At 41.0% G+C, this 16,610-nt stretch overlaps 1 protein-coding gene across 1 annotated transcript in view; it reads left to right on the forward strand.

Annotated features, from left to right (window-relative positions):
* Positions 1-16,541, forward strand: part of PLPPR1 (phospholipid phosphatase related 1) — a 65,251-nt gene extending 48,710 nt beyond the window's left edge. Inside the window, exon 5 of the mRNA XM_081238145.1 lies at positions 3,282-16,541. Coding sequence (XP_081094271.1) covers positions 3,282-3,422 — 141 coding nt within the window. The 3' untranslated portion in view covers positions 3,423-16,541. The remainder of the gene's footprint in view (positions 1-3,281) is intronic.
* The last annotated feature ends 69 nt before the right edge of the window (positions 16,542-16,610 follow it).

Consider the following 16,610-nt stretch of genomic DNA (forward strand, 5'->3'; position numbering starts at 1 on the left):
AGGGTTCTGGTTAACTTTTATTGTTTTTTTAAATTTTTACAGATTTGAGGTATGACAGGCATACAATAAATGGCACAGGAAGTGTATAATTTGACCAATTTTGACCTACAGATACATCCTTCTCTCCCACCCTTCCTTTCCCTTCATTCCTAAGCAACCACTGATCTTCTGTATTAGATTACCCTAAGATTTAATGTTAATGGAATCATACAGTATGTATTTTTTTTTCCTGGCATCCTTCACCCAGCATAATTATTTTGAGATTTATCCATGTCGTAAGCATGTTATCAGTAATGCCTTTTTCTTGCTGTGTAGTATTCCATTGCATGGGCATACCATAGAGGTTCAGTTTTAAAAATTATCTTCAAGGATTTAAAATATACCCAGAAGGGACTTCCCTGGTGGTGCAGTGTTTAAGAATCCGCCTGCCTATGTAAGGGACATGGGTTCAAGCCCTGGTCCGGGAAGATCCCACATGCTGTGGGGCAACTAAGCCCGTGCGCCACAACTACTGAGCCCACATGCCATAACTACTGAGCCCGCATGCCACAGCTACTGAGCCCACATGTCTAGAGCCCATGCTCCACAACAAGAGAAGCCACCACGATGAGAAGCCCCGCACCGCAATGAAGAGTAGCCCCCCACTCGCTGCAAGTAGAGAAAGCCCGTGCACAGCAACGGAGACCCAAAGCAGCCAAAAATAAATAAAATAAATTTATAAAATAAAATAAAATACACCCAGAAGGATTTACAGTAAATCACTAGGCCTGCAGATGTTGTGCATGAAATCAACCTCCTAATAACATTCAGCAGGGCCTCCCCTAGGAGACAGAAGCCATCACAGCCTGGATGTGCTTCCTCCCCTTCTGCCCTTTCTGGTCCAAGGCACCCGTTAAGACTAACATCACACGCAGATAGATTTCACAGGCCTATGACCTAACTTCTCCTTGTCCTATCCCTTCCATACGGGGATTCTGTATGTATGTCCTCCCCAACATACAAAATGCACATATGCCTCTCCCAACCTCTAACTCAGAGTTTCCCAATATTTTTACCTGCTCAGATACACACAGAAAATGCTTGCATTTACTCGGAACATTAATTGGCAAGCTCCATTTGAATTCAAAATTATTTTTAATGGATCCAGTCTTTCTTTCTAAAGTGAAAGATGAGGGACTTAAATGCAAATTCTCTGGATGAAGCAGCAGGAAAAGTGGTGCTGAGATGATCCTGAGATGTTGAGCTCTCAGAAGGTATTTCCCTAAGGGTGCTTTTTAAAAGGGGGAGAGAATACAGGTGACTTCAAGAGAAGAGAGGATTTTACAAACAGATCAATAGTACATAAATGAAGGCTTGGACTCCAAAGAAACACTTTTGCTGTCCCCATAAGTCCTGGATCCAGCTCAACCCCAGCTAAAGAGAAAAAGCGGTACTGACTGTTCCAAGCAATTTCATGGGGTCTTTAGGGGATGAAATCCAAAAACTTTGTGTTTGCCGAGGCCCCATGCACAAATTCTGCTTTAACATTCAACTTGTGTTCTCTCAGTAACTTGCAGCCCTCTTTCCTACCACTTGGTTACTGTTAAGTCTTGTATTGCCTTCCCAATTGATGATGAATGTCAAAATTTGTTTTCCACAAATGATCTTTATGTAAGACCCATACCTGCTGTTGAACGGGTCTGGTAGGAGGCAGGCCACACTGTCCCCCACTGTATCTGCATGTACACACCTCACATATACACTCGCCAAGCTGGGAAATGGGAGGAGTGGACCTTGTAGAAGAGAACGGAAGCATTCCAAAGCAGAGACTTGGAGGAGGCCGAAAAAGAAGAGTCTGAACAGGAGCATATTTGTGGCCTATGTTCATTATGGTTTTGTGTTTCTTATGAAGAGGAAAGTGGGGGAAAGGGGAAGGAAGTTAGTTGAACAATTCCTACATGCCCTACACTTTATATACACCAAATCATGTGCTCCCAGGACAACCCAAACAGTGTTTTTTACTGAGGTAACTTTGGTTTATAACATATGTTTCAATGTGTACACTATAATTTGACATCTGTATACAGATGCTCACCCCCAAAAGTCTACTTTTCATCTGCCACCATATAATTGACCCCCTTAACCTATTTTGCGCTCCCCCCGCCCCCCTTCCCCTCTGGTAACCACCAATCAGTTCTGTGTTTGTTTTGTTTATCTTGCCCTAACAGTATTCTTATCCTCATTTTATAAAAGAGGAAAGTGAGGCTCACAGATAAGTGACTTGCCCAATGGCCACCCAGCCAGTAAGCCAGGAATCTGACCTGCTCTCTCCAACCCCAGAGCTCCTACACCCTCCACTTCTCCCATTTCCTGAGTGGGGGAAGTTTAAGCAGAGCTGGAGAGTAAGGTAGAGGAGAGCCAGGTAGAGAATATTCATGCGAACGTTCTGTGGGGTTTGAGGAGCTACAGGAAAGATTCAGAGGCACTGGATATAGAAAAAACGACGCAGAACAATGGAAGAGAGTATGGAAAGAGACAAGATGGTTAGAACAGACTCAGTTATGAAGGGGGCTCAGTAGGAAATAAAGACAAGTGGGTAGTAATTTAGAGAGGGAGTTTTAATGGAAGCAATAAAAGTGCCACTAATAAATTATGTGACTATTTGCTAAGGAACTTAAGGGTAATCATCTTAGGTAAGAGTTAAAGACTAGATAACATTGCATTTTTGCTGTATGTCTGGCACTTGTTAAGTGGCAAAATCCTACAGCGGTGGTGTGATTTAGAGGCTATGGAGTTTAAATCTGTGTAACCTTGGGCAAGTTATCTAAATTCTCTGTGCCTCCTTATCTAAGTTGGAGAGGATAATAGTACCTCCCTTATAAGATTGCTGAGTGGATTAGGTGAAATAAGGTAAACCCTCAGAACAGTACCAGACACATAAGTGGCCCTCAGTAAATGTTAGCTGTTATTATGAGGTGCTTTACATTCATCATGTCTTTTAATTGTTGTAAATCTATGAGGTAGGTATTATTCCCATTTTTACAGGTGAGGAAACAAGCTCAATGGGGGTAGACTGAGCATCCCTGGCCATCTGGTGATCAAACAGATGCTTCCTCAGCACCTAGAACATGCTCAGCAGCAGACAGCCTGAACCATGCCCCAGGTCTTTCCATGGTCCCTACCCACTGGCTCACAAGTCACTATGCAACGACATTCTAAGGGGGAAGGCCTGCCATCCACAGAGATGGCCAGGCATTGACGGCTGCAGTCTGACCCCAATCTTTTTTCCCCTCATCCTGCAGGGAATGTGTGTGGTCCATAACTTTAAAGGAACACAAGGATCTCCTTCCAAACCCAAACCCGAGGACCCCCGTGGAGTACCCCTAATGGCTTTCCCAAGGATAGAAAGCCCTCTGGAAACCTTAAGTGCACAGGTACAGTAAAGTGGTTTTAGCAAACCAAACCTGGAGGCTCCAGGCCTGTTATCTTGGAGGTCAACTAATCCATTCCTCTACTGAAAACAGGACATAACTGAATCCACCCAGCAACAATAATAATCTGACATAAAGGCCCTCAAGAACTTCACAGCTTCCCTCAATTCCTTCCAGGGCTTGGCCCCTCCTCAGGAAGTTCTTAGTCATGTCTAACTTAAACCCCAACTGCTTCAGGATACCTTGACCTCCAATGTAATAACACAGTTATGAAATTTACACCAACTCTTGGGGGAGGCCCATTTGATTTAGTAACTAGGACAACATTTGGAAAGACATGCTTTGTACATCCAGTGATAGATGTAAATTGGCAGCACATTAAAAAAGGTAACTAAGCGTCCTTTTGGATCTGTTTTGATGACCCTCAAAAATTCAGTGCAACAGTACTAACTGATCACTTATTTACACCAGAACCTTGCTTCATGCCAGAGATGAATAACTAGCCACATAGTCCTGTGCTCAAGGAACTCACAGATGATCAGGAAAGGTATATATAAATCAGTAACCATAATATGGCATGCTGAATCAGATACACGAAGTGCTTTGTGAACACAGATGAAGAAGAAATTTATTCTAAGGCAGGGAAAGCCACGGAGAAGACTTGCCACCTGAAATGAGCCCTGAAACATGGTATAAAGCACTGACTTTTGCCTGAGACAGTTGCTAGGTGCTTTACAAATATATTTTTATTTGAACAAAAACTTACTGAATCAGTAGTATAATTCCCATTTCACAGATCGAGAGGAATATGAAAATAGCAACAGTAAATTACTTCCCCAAGCCACATAGCCAGCAAGTGGGAAAACTGGGGTGAGCGACTCTTTAAGCAGACAGAATGGGGATAACTAATAATAAAACAGGTTTTTTATATCATGACACATTTTTCATGTAGCTGAATCCTGCTAAAATGTTTATTTTCTGTAACAGTCTATCTTGAAATCTTGTTGTATTTGGCATTTCCTTACTAAATCATTTTTACACAGTGCAAGAGAAGCAAATCTCCTCCCACTGGAATTATCATGTACTTCATATCAATATAGTGTAAAATATTTCACTATTTAAAGAGTAACTATCAGACATCTGAGAAACTATCCTACTTCTTTTCACATTTAATGAAGTCTAATTTTATTAATGAACCAGAAAAAAAAAAAAGCTATTTCCACCTTGGGAAAAATATTTAGGGCTCTCCATTAAACCCAGTGCCAAGTATTTTGTTCATTTTCCCTTCACCTGTATTAAGGTGAAAATTTTGACTTGGTCCAATTAGAAATAACATAGTGAAATTTTTACTACTGGTTTGTTTATATATAGCCAGTTAATGCAGGTTGAATGACGAATTAGCTAAATAATAAAACCTTGTAATGAAATGGTGAAATAGACTCTCCCCAGTTTTTCTTCCCTAATTATGTTCTTGTACCTGGTGAGGTCAGAGTGGTTCCCTCTATTTTTTGAGATGAAGCAACTAATGACAAAGGTGAATTTAAAAAGCAAGCTGTTTGCCAAGTTCCACAAACGTATCAGTCTGTCCTCGTAAATGCTGTCGACTTTGCCCTGAATGTCCTGGTCAAAGAGCACCCTGTTTCTGCCCCATCCTTTCACCCAGCACTGCTCAAGCATCACCTTCTGTCTGAAGCCTTCTCCAGACTTCTCTCTTCTCCCTCAGGACCAGTAAGTAGTTGACCAGGCCAAGAGACATCCAGGCCATGTTTTGGGGGATTCTACTTACATTGAAAAATGGAGTGCCAACCTGATTTCAAAACCTGCTATTCGCAATATAGATTTTTAAAATTCTTTAAAAATATGTTTTAGTTTATTATTCACTACAGGCAGTAGTTGAACTTTTCAAATCTGTCCATGTATCTTTATTTCCATGTATATCCTCTCATCTGGGCACAATTTGAGGCCTTTCGTGAACACCAGGCTTGGGTCAAAGGGACCCCACGGCCCCAGGTGTGATTGACCCTCACAATTAATGTCAGTAATCCCCTCATATCTGCCTCCCACAAGGACTGAGAGATTAAGTATATGAACCATGTCTTTCTTACTCTCTATATTTCCTGGCATTCACTAGGGGTGAAATAAATATGTGATAGATGGACAGATGCAAGCCAGAACCAAAACCTGAACTAGACCCTCTAGTCAAAACTGAGAACCTACAATTGGGCTCTAGTCAATATGTGAAACTCCATGGTAAGTAGAAGTTTATGAGTAATGATGAACAGGACTTCTGCAGGCTAGTCAAAATAAAGCTACAGGAAGCCGGATGGAAAGTATTGCCTCTTAAGTGATGCCTTCCATACTAGTTGTGCAATATCCAAGTAACCAAGCATCTGCTTTCCACATGGGTAGTTAGGAGGACATACCCTTTATTTGTGGGCCAAGAAGAGAAAATGAGCAATTATTGCAAGCCCTCACATTCAGTCCTTACAATAATCCTGCAATTTGCATTATTATTCGACTTTATAGATGAAGTAAGGCACAAAGAGTTTAAGTAACATGCCGAAGGTCACCCAGTCAAGATTAAGACCCCAGCCCATCTAATTCTAAAGGCCCTGCTTGCTCTTGTACACCACACGGCCTGACGTTTGAGGAAAATTCCATTTTGAAATCCACAACTCTCAGCATTGAATATGGAAACATGCTCTAGGGAACAGTGTGTGTGAGCCGAGCTGCACAGGGCTGGCAGAGTTTACACTGAGCTACAGCTCTTCCAAAATAAATATGCCCTGTGTTTTCCCCTGTGGGCGAGAGCTTCCTGTGCAACAGCAGCAGCCATGGCTTCTACTAGAAGCTGCTCCTTTGTAATTTCTGGGATAGAACCATCTTCCCGGGAGGAGGACTTGTGGGATCTGAGACAAGATATGAACCTGCCTTTAAAGCACACATTCTCACACGTGAAATCCATCCAGCTGTTCAGAGTGCCTCAAGGAGAAGACTGTCTAGCTGGGGAGGGAATGCCCTCACCCTCCCTTGCCTTCTTCCAGAGACATCCTTTCCCCTTTGCCACAGGGAGCCCCAGAGCTTCAGTGTTCTTTCCTCCTCTCCAAAAGATCAACTCAAATTTGAGTATTTGCCTTCTGTGGTTGAGACGGTACATTTTCTAACATCTTTCCCCAATACTAAAGAGAAACCAGAAAGTAAAAAATTACAGAATCCAAATGAAATAAAAATGGTCAAGTTTCCAAAGCTCCGAGCTATCCTCGTCCTGTGGCCTCACACCAACTTTCACCTGTGTAATCAAGCTTAGCATTGAGCAACTGTGTCTTTGCTGAACACAGTTTATATTAACAGAGAAATGAGAGATGAGCCAGTGTGTTAACTCACTGTGTGTGGTATAAAGTCTCCTGATGGGGGTGGGGCAATATAGAGGGGAGATGATGTTTTTTTCTTTAACAAAAAAGAAGGATCCAATCTATCTCAAGACTCAGATACCTATGACCTTATTCCAGAAGATTCTGATTCAGCCATTCTGGGGTGCAAAGCCATATAAGAAAGTAGTCCCAGAGGAATTCTAATGGTCACCACCCCTTGATTTAGAACTAGTGATATTATAGACTTCAAATTATAAATAGAAAAAAGAAAAGACTCAGAGAGTTAAAGAAATCTGCCCAAAGTCACCCAGTTAGTTATCTTAGGCTGTTAAACTACTTTATCTTTACCACCCACTTTTAAATGGACTCTTATAAACATATAAATGACCAAATTATTGACCAAAAATTTTAAAAAGAAAGCATATTATAAAAGTAAAAACATACATTTTTCACATTATGGCAAGAAATATAAAAACCTCAATTTTCACAAATATAGGAGATAAAAATACCTTGAAAAATATGGAATATTCAGTTTCTAAAATTCATAGTTGAACTCTCAAGAATATACATCTCTAGTGTCCTAAAAACAAACAGGAATCTGGAAACCCATAATAAATTAGATCTAAAGCCACCATTTCTTAAGGTATTTACCAATCCCATGGACTGGAAGTTTTAAGTTCAAACAAAAGAGAAAGACTTGGGCCTGAAAAAAGGTGGGATTATATATAAGTTATATTAAAACAAAAGAGATAAGGGTTATTATGAACAAACCATATAAACAAAAATTAATGGAACTACAAGGAAAAGTGGACAAAGCTGCAATAATAGATTTTAACACTTCTCTCAGTAATAAGCAAATGAAATATAGTAAAAGACAGATGATTAATAAAGTTGATCTAAGGCACATATATAATCCTTCTCAAAACACACAAAACATTGAAAACAGACCACATGCAAGACTATAAAGCAAATCAAGAAACTTCAAAAGCATCTAGATCACATTCTCTAGAAATTCAACGATACCTTAAACCAAAAACCCTTGTGCATCCGAAAACATTAAACTCATTGCTCTGGAACTCATGACTCAGAATATATCATATGGAAATTTTCCAAAGATTAGAACTGTTCAAAATTAAAGCCACGATGTTAAAAAAAGATATGGGATGAAGCTAAAGTTACTTTTAGATCTTCAAATGTTTCATAGAATATAGTTAAGCATGATATAAGACATGGTCTTATTTGGGTTGAAAATCTATTTCATAGAATATAGTTAAGCATGATATAAGACATGGTCTTATTTGGGTTGAAAATCAGGGAAGTTTTAATAGAAGAGGTAACAATTTGAGGGTCCTTGGAAGACCATGTCAGGGAGTAGGAACAGAATGAACTTGAGACAGGAAAGCAGGAGGATATTCTGGGGAGAGTGTGTGCATGAGTCAACTAAGGTTTTATCTGCTTGTGTTTGCAGAATCACTCTGCCTCTATGACCGAAGTTACCTGAAACGGCTGACGTGTCACAAGCTGTTTTTTTTTTTTTTTAAATCACCCTCCAATTCGATACTTCAAGGCACACAGTTACTTGATGTCAAACTGTGAAGACACGTATTATGTTTATCTAGTTAGAGGCTAATGTTTTGTACATTTTTTGTATGAGGAAGTGATGTAGCTTGCCCTGATTTTCTTTTTTTTTTAGTCAGCTTTAATATATTTATGCCAGAATTTTAAACAAAATTTTCTTCTTCTTCAGGTGTGCATTGAAGAATCACATTTATTCAATGGTTGATGTTGTTTTGTGATATTTGTACACAAACCTTCTTTTCTCAGTTTTATAGACACTGAAATGAAATAATTCAGTTTAATCTTTTATTATAACAGTTGCTGCCTCCTCCAGAATTTTTGAATTTAAAAATAAAAAAACTTCTGAGTTGCAGGGAAGACAATGTTGGTTTATGGTAAATCGCAAAATCAATTGTGTAGAAAGAAGTATTACTTTGAAAAAGAACTTTTTCTGATTTCTTAACATGTGATTACATTCTAAGTTAAAGTAACGTATTAATAAAATCACCTAAGTTACATAAACAATGGCAGGAAATTCTGGATTTGAGGAATGTTGGGTATGATTCTTAGGTAATGGCCTCTCCTGGTTAAGAAATTCAAGATCTTTCTGCAATAATGTCTTTGGGCTGGCAGGTGACACTGCAGCCTTCTTTCCAAAAAACTGCCAGTACCAGCGTCCCCTGTCAACTCAGTTTTGTAGATCATATTGTATGGACTTTATATGAAAATGAATATTTTACAGTTTGCACAGTATTATTTTGCAGAAAGGGTATCAGAGCATCTACAATCTAGAGCCCCAGAGCAACAGCTTGACTTTGTGGCTTTTAATTGTTCTAGAATTTTAACTGCATCACATTTTTCTAGCATGGTAATAACTAATGTGTAACTTCCTTGAGAGCAGGAGCTCCCTTGTCTGTATCTATCAGAACGTTTTCTCGACACTTCCATGTTGGTTCTTCTTAGCTTTTTTTGTACATATTTTTTTTCTAAAGAAAAAAGTTATCACAAAATGTATCTTGGCTCGTGTCCTTTGTTTGAAGCTTCATCCACTGGGCAAAGGTATTTGAAGAGTCACAATGACGTGACCTCAGTAAGTGTTTATCCTCCTCAGTTCCATGCCTATGGGATCAATCCTAACAGAGGCATGACTGATAATGTCCTTTCATGAAGGAGTGTGTGTTTAGACAAAATAATTCTGGAAATTAAGACACTCAGAGGCACATTCTGGATGCCTAGCAAGCTACCTTTGTCTTCAGCTTGCCCATAGATACTTCTAAGGTGTCAGTAAAAAGTCAGAATCATTTTTAGGAAAAGTTACCTCTGCTAAAACTCATCCCCCATCTCATTCTGGCCTAAACTTATTTGCACTTACATGTATATACACTCACACACATCTTTTGAGTGAAGTCTGACTAAAAGTTGGGGAAGTGGGCAAGAAAGGAAAGTGTTGAAAGCCCTACTCATCCCTGATGCTACGTCACAACCATAATCTGGTTGTTCAAAACAAGGAACCCAGAGAAGCTGTGATGACCCCAAGGCAGTGCTATACACGTCAGCACTGATATTAGAATCCAGGTCTGCCCAACTCCAAATTCCATTCTTTCCACTACACCAAAATGTCTGCGAACCAAGTCCACATCTTTTCAGAGGTTTTTCAATGTCATCTACCTACTTAGGTATTAGACTATAATTAGATGTGTAGCTGACCAAAGTACATCATGAGAAAGATGCATTCTAGTTATGAGAAGGAATAATTTGCAAGTTCTGAGGCTTCCAATCTTGTATAAACTACCTAAGTATAATGTTGCCCAACTTCAGAGTGATTCATCTTCTAAATATATAATTTTTTAATAACGGCAATGAGAGCTCAATTTCATTGTTCATAAGACATTCTGAAAAATACTGGCAGACTCTATTGATTTTACATTGCCCATTTCTTATCACAATGGGAGACCATCTAAATAGGTAACTACCAGATATCGCATTTCCAAGAACATAAGCTGACCAAGTGAGGGTTACCCTTCTACTCTTTTCTCTGGTTTCGACCTGGAAGAACCAGTTAGAAGTGTTCTGAGATCTCTGGCCACAGACTCCAATTTCCTGGCCTTGATATGCTATTGATGACTTCAGTGAGTGATGCTCCACAGGACACGACACTGGGGCACTTGGAACTAAGGACCATCTCTGGGCTCACATCCCTGGGATCACAGAGCCAGTCTGATTCCTCCCATTATGACAAGGGAAACTTAGTGTTACCCCTGATTTAGCCCCAAGTCATTTCACTGGCTTCATATTGATCTTGGAAGCCTGCCATTTGAGATTCATTTCTTAAGGCTAGAGACCCCCCACATGGGCCTTCTAACCAGGACAAAGCCCTCTGTGTCAGTGGGAGGAGTGGTCACTATCACCTCAGGATGAATTCTGCAATGAGCTTTTCTTCCTCTTTTTAAAGAAAGCCCAGAGGAGCCTGAGAAGTCTGACTCACTGTGAGAGGGAAGCAGGAAGAAACAAAAGAAAGGCTGATATAGTGTGTGGACATAAGCAACCTCATGAGACTATTAGCCCCTGAGGATATTTGTGACATCTTTCAGTTCTTTGATTCTGCACCCAGAATAGGATCTGACAGAGCCAAGTTTGTCAAATAGACAGGTTCCAGGGTTCCACTTAATTTGTCCGAAGGAGACTGTGACTCATTTGGAAATAAAGAGAATTTGCATGGGGCCTGAAGGTAAATGAAAGATAAGTATATTTAGATACAGAAATAAGGGTGAGGAAACTGCACCCAGCGGTTACGAAGATGTGGGTACCTCTCTTGGTAAACTCTAGAGATCTCTCTAATTAGACTATAATAGACAGAAGGACTGTATGTAGCTCCAGTGAATCAGAATGCAAGCAGGCATAATCCCATATACAGGAGGAGAAGCAGACATTATTGGTATGATTTAAAGAGCAGAAGAGACAGGAATAGCATTTTTGTTTCCAAAAAATTGCCTTGAATTCCCTATTATATGCAACTACCAGAACTTCGAGGGTGTTTAAGTGTCTTGGAGGCAGACACAAATACCAGCTTGCCCTAGTTCGTTTTAAGGAGGTTGCCTTAAGGCTGTTACACTATTCTTGCCCTGCTGAAGTCAAGATGTGTACTAGAACTTGTCTGTTATTTACTGTCATCCCTTCTACTATCGTGGGAATTTTGGAATGAACATCAAATCTCTTGCTTGCATCCTAGTTCTTGGTCCAAATATCCCAGGATTGAGTGATACAATCATTCAACAGGTATTTAATGAGCATCTATTATGTGTCAAGAGTCATGCCAAGAACTGGGAATATGCAACAAAATTGACCTACTTCTCACCCTTATGGAATTTTGGGTCAAGTGGAAGAAAAGGAGGACCACAAAACATTTAGCGCTTTGAAGGGAGACCTGATTTAGATAGGGCAAGTGTTATGTCTTCTTTAAAGTGACATACACATTACAATGAGTTGGAGATGAATAGACAGAAAGTAGCCAAGAGAACAGCATGTACAAAGGTCCTGGGGCAAAAACGAGTTTTACACATGTGAAGAACTGAAAGAAAGCCAGAGTGACACCCACTATCGGGTAACCTGTTCCAGGAGAAGTTTAGGGCCTGGGGCCCCCTACCTTTTGCTGAGTTCTTTGTGGGGGTCCAGCTCGTCTCTGTGTTAAGGCAGCCGCCAGCAGAGTGGCCTGTTGTTTCATTCTCCACTGTTCCTTTTCCCTAAACGTGGTCCCTGCCATTAAAAATTTTAAAGGCAATTTCAGCAAGCTAAGACATAGGCATTCCTAAAGCCCTTTCCTAAAGCCCCTTCCACCTTTTGCATTTTCCTTTGTGTATTAGAGGCCCTCTGACCAATAAGTCATATTAACCATCTTTAAATTCTCTGGGCCTCAGGGACTGTGTCTGTATACGCCCATAGGCTTTAAAGATCCTCTCTAGAAATTCTGAAGGCTCCTCATTCCGTTTCTGCATTCCCTTCTGTGCTTCATTAAGGCTGTTCGGCCCCCTCTTCACAATCCTGCAAGAATGCAGTCTCGATAATGTCCAGGTTTGGGCCTATCCCCAGCATCACATCCCAGTTAGGATGCACTGTTGGTTCGGCTGTGCTGGCAAGCAGCCTGTATCGGGCCGCCAGGGGTTTCTGAATGAAGCTCACCTGCCTCCTCCCCAGATCTATCCAGCACCATTCTACATGCTTCTGAAACGAGGAGGGTGGTTAATAAATTTTGAACACCGGCCCAGGTCAGGTTGTGGGTTGCAAGAAATCGATGAAAGAAAGTTTTCCATCCTCTTTGGGTCATCTCTATAAGTTGACATAATGTTTAATTCCAATTAAATCTGAAGTTGAAAAACGAGAATGGGCCCAGGTCAATCCCATTGGCTGCCCCATTTCAGCAATCACACCTCCAGTGGGGACTTGACTTAAGGGATTTTGCCCCACCTGACAAGATCAAAAAACAAAATCCAGGGCCTCCCTGGTGGCGCAGTGGTTGAGAGTCCGCCTGCCGATGCAGGGGATACGGGTTCGTGCCCCGGTCTGGGAGGATCCCACATGCCGCGGAGCGGCTGGGCCCGTGAGCCATGGCCTCTGGGCCTGCGCGTCCGGAGCCTGTGCTCCGCAACGGGAGAGGCCACAACAGTGAGAGGCCCGCATACCGCAAAAAGAAAAAAAAAAAAAAAAAAAAAAAAAAATCCAGGGCCTTTAACCCAGGTAACTCAGCGGCTGTAACCTCTTATACTGTCTGCCCACATCCCACCAGGTGGGTCTCCAACCCACGACCGGGTCAGGATCGCACAAACAACCTGGGCATAGCTGTGTTTCTTTAACAAGGTTACCCAAAAGGCATCTTCCAAACCCAAACACCCAAAACCATTTTTTCACTGCAAAACGAAACTAAGTGCTGAAGGTTGGTGGCACCTCCCCAGAGAAATCTCAAGGACGGTCCCATTACAAATGGACCAGGCAGCTGCTTGGATTCGTACACAGGCTCTCAGCACCAGCAAGAGGCCGACAAACCAACAGGCAAAATTCCCATCTGGACTTACCTCCTAGTTGACCCACCAAATTTGTTACTGAGCCAGGTTCATTTTTCAGGAGGCACAGCAAGCCAAAACGCTGAGTCACCAAGGCTCGAAGCAGAGGTTTTACTCCCAAGGCAGCCAAGAGAAGAAACCGGAGAGCAAACCTCAAATCCACCTCCCAGAAGACAAGGGGCTGGGTTATTTATGGGATGACCAATAAAGAAGCAGGGAAGGCTGAGGCGTGGGGGGAGTGGTGAAAGGTGATTGGGAAAGGGTGCGATAATCGTGGTCCTGCACAGGTGTAGCTAAGCTACAGGCCTCTCCACGTTCAAAAGGTCACCCAGCAGACACTAGCACCTGCCCAGCTGGAGGGTCGATGGTGCTACCCTTAACTAGCTCATCTTGAACTATACACAGCTGAGACTCCAAGGTCCTGGAAAATAACTTAGGCAAACATCTTGTTTAGGCTAGGAGCTGCTTGGAGGACATGCAAGTGTTAAAACGACCTTGATTAATGAAGGCAAGTGAAATGGATTTGACTAATCATTACGCACAGTTTCAGATAGAACCAGGGGAAAAATAAAAGCAAGGAAATGCGATGAGAAAAGCCTGTAAATATATTTTCGAATATTATCTTTATCACACCTTATATCACATATAAGCTCAAAAAACATTTATTAATTGATGGTGGAATCATCACTAATTTGTGTCCAGAATTTGACATCCCCTACCCATACCCCATCTTGTAATCAGGGTGTCTAGAAAACCATTTTATTAGTTAAAATGTTGCTTGGTTAGCATGAAAAGAAAAATTTTTTAAGGTGAATAGTGTATACAGATCATTGAATAAGCCATGGGAAAAGCCTGCTGCACAGTCCTGGTCCCATAGCTAAGATAACTTTTCTATTGTTGACCCATCTATGTTTCCTCTATTGGTGGATTTTCTTCTCTGACCCAGTTTTTCTCATTCAGGGCAATGATGGACATTCACTAAACCTTTCTCCCTGAGGCCAGAACACACCTCTGGTTGGTCTGAATTTTTCTTTCTGTATGTGTGGTATTATCAGTTAAAGTATTGTAAGGCTCTCTGTCTTTGAACTAGTTTGTCTTTTAATATTATGTGTTGAGCTAACAAAACTAAAAAATTATAAAGACACCACATACAACCTCAATTATAGTGGAAGCCATAATATAACAGACAAGAGAAGATTGGATTATTTCATCCCTAGCTACTGCGCCTGGGTAGATAACTGCTGTCAGGTGGGTGAAATAATAGTTACATGAGTTTTGGAGGAAGACTATAAACTCAATCCCATTGTAAAGTCATCTATACTTGTGTGGGCTTAGGTATGTTAAAACTCCTCAAGGCTTAGTTTACTCATCTGTAAAATGGAAATAATTTAGTGACTACCTATCCTGTGATGGTTAATTTTATGTATCAACTTGACTGAGCCATAGGGAGCCCAGTTATTTGGTCAAACGTTATTCTGTGTATGTCTGTGAGGGTGTTTTTGGATGAGATTAACATTAAATTCAACAGACTGAGTAAAATAGATTGCCCTCCCTAATATGGGTGGCCCTCACCCAATCAATGGAAAGCTGAATGGAACAAAAAGGCTGACCTTCCTTTAAAAAGAGGGAACTCCTGCCTGTTTGAGCTAAGACGTCTGTCTTTTCCTGCCTTCAGTCTCATACTGAAACATCGGCTCTCCTTGGATCTCGAGTCTGCCCGCTTTTGGACTGTAATTTACACTACTAACTATTGTGGTTCTCAGGACTTCAGACTCAGACTACAATTACAGCATCAGCTCTCCTGGGTCTCCAGATTGCAGGTTGCAAATCTGGGGACTTAGCCTCCATAACCGCCTGAGCCAATTCCTTATAATAAATTTCTTTCTCTCTCTGTATATTTATCTTGTTGCTTCTATTTCTCCAGAGAACCCTGACTGAGATTTTGGTACTGAGAGTGTTTCTAAAGAAACAGAGTTTTAAGGATGAGTTTTCTGAATTGGTTCTGGCGTTTCTGGAACTGGCTCTTCAACCTGATTAGATTTAAAGTTGCTAATAACTATATTTCAAGTAGTAAGGAGAATACTGATAGTCTATGGCATGACCTGGAAATGAAGATATGAAAAATATCACCACTGGACACTCCTCATCAACCTCTTATAAGAAGCAAAGGGGGACTTCCCTGGTGGCACAGTGGTTAAAAATTCACCTGCCAATGCAGGGGACATGGGTTCAAAGTCCTGGTCTGGGAAGATCCCACACGCTGCGGAGCGACTAAGCCCACGCGCCATAACTACTGATCCTGTGCTCTAGAGACCGCAAGCCACAACCACTGAGCCTGCATGCCACAACTACTGAAGCCCAGGCACCTACAGCCTGTGTTCCGCAACAAGAGAAGCCACTGCAATGAGAAGCCCGTGCACTGAAACGAAGAGTACCCCCTGCTCGCCACAACCAGAGAAAGCCCGCACACAGCAACGAAGACCCAATGCAGCCAAAAATAAATAAATTAAATAAAATTTTTTAAAAAACTAAAAATAGAGCTACTATATGACCCAGCAATTCCACTCCTAGGTGTATATCTGGAGAAAACCATAATTCAAAAGGATGCATGCACCCCAATGTTCATTGCAGCACTGTTCACAATAGCCAGGACCTGAAAGCAACCTAAATGTCCATCAACAGAGGAATGGATAAAGAAGATGTGGTACATATATACAATGGAATATTACTCAGCCATATAAAGGAATGAAATAGTGCCATTTGCAGAGACATGGATGGACCTAGAGATTGTCATACAGAGTGAAGCAAGTCAAAGAGAAAAACAAATGTATAATATCACTTATATGTGGAATATAGAAAAATGGTACAGATGAACTTATTTGCAAAGCAGAAATAGAGTCACAGATGTAGAGAACAAACTTATGGTTACCAAGGGTGGGATGAACTGGGAGATTGGGATTGACATTTATACACTACTATGTATAAAACAGATAACTAATGAGAACCAAATATATAGCACCAGGAACTCTACTCAGTGCTCTGTGGTGACCTAAATGGGAAGGAAATCTAAAAAGGATATATGTATACGTATGACTGATTCACTTTACTGCACAGCAGAAACTAACACAACATTGTAAAGCAACTATACTCTAATAAAAATTAATTTAAAAATAATAATTATTGATTGCAAAAAAATTAATATGAAATTAATGGGGTTG

This window comes from Mesoplodon bidens, assembly GCF_964165515.1.
Source record: "Mesoplodon bidens genome assembly, chromosome: 6".
Classification (NCBI taxonomy): Eukaryota; Metazoa; Chordata; class Mammalia; order Artiodactyla; family Ziphiidae; genus Mesoplodon; species Mesoplodon bidens.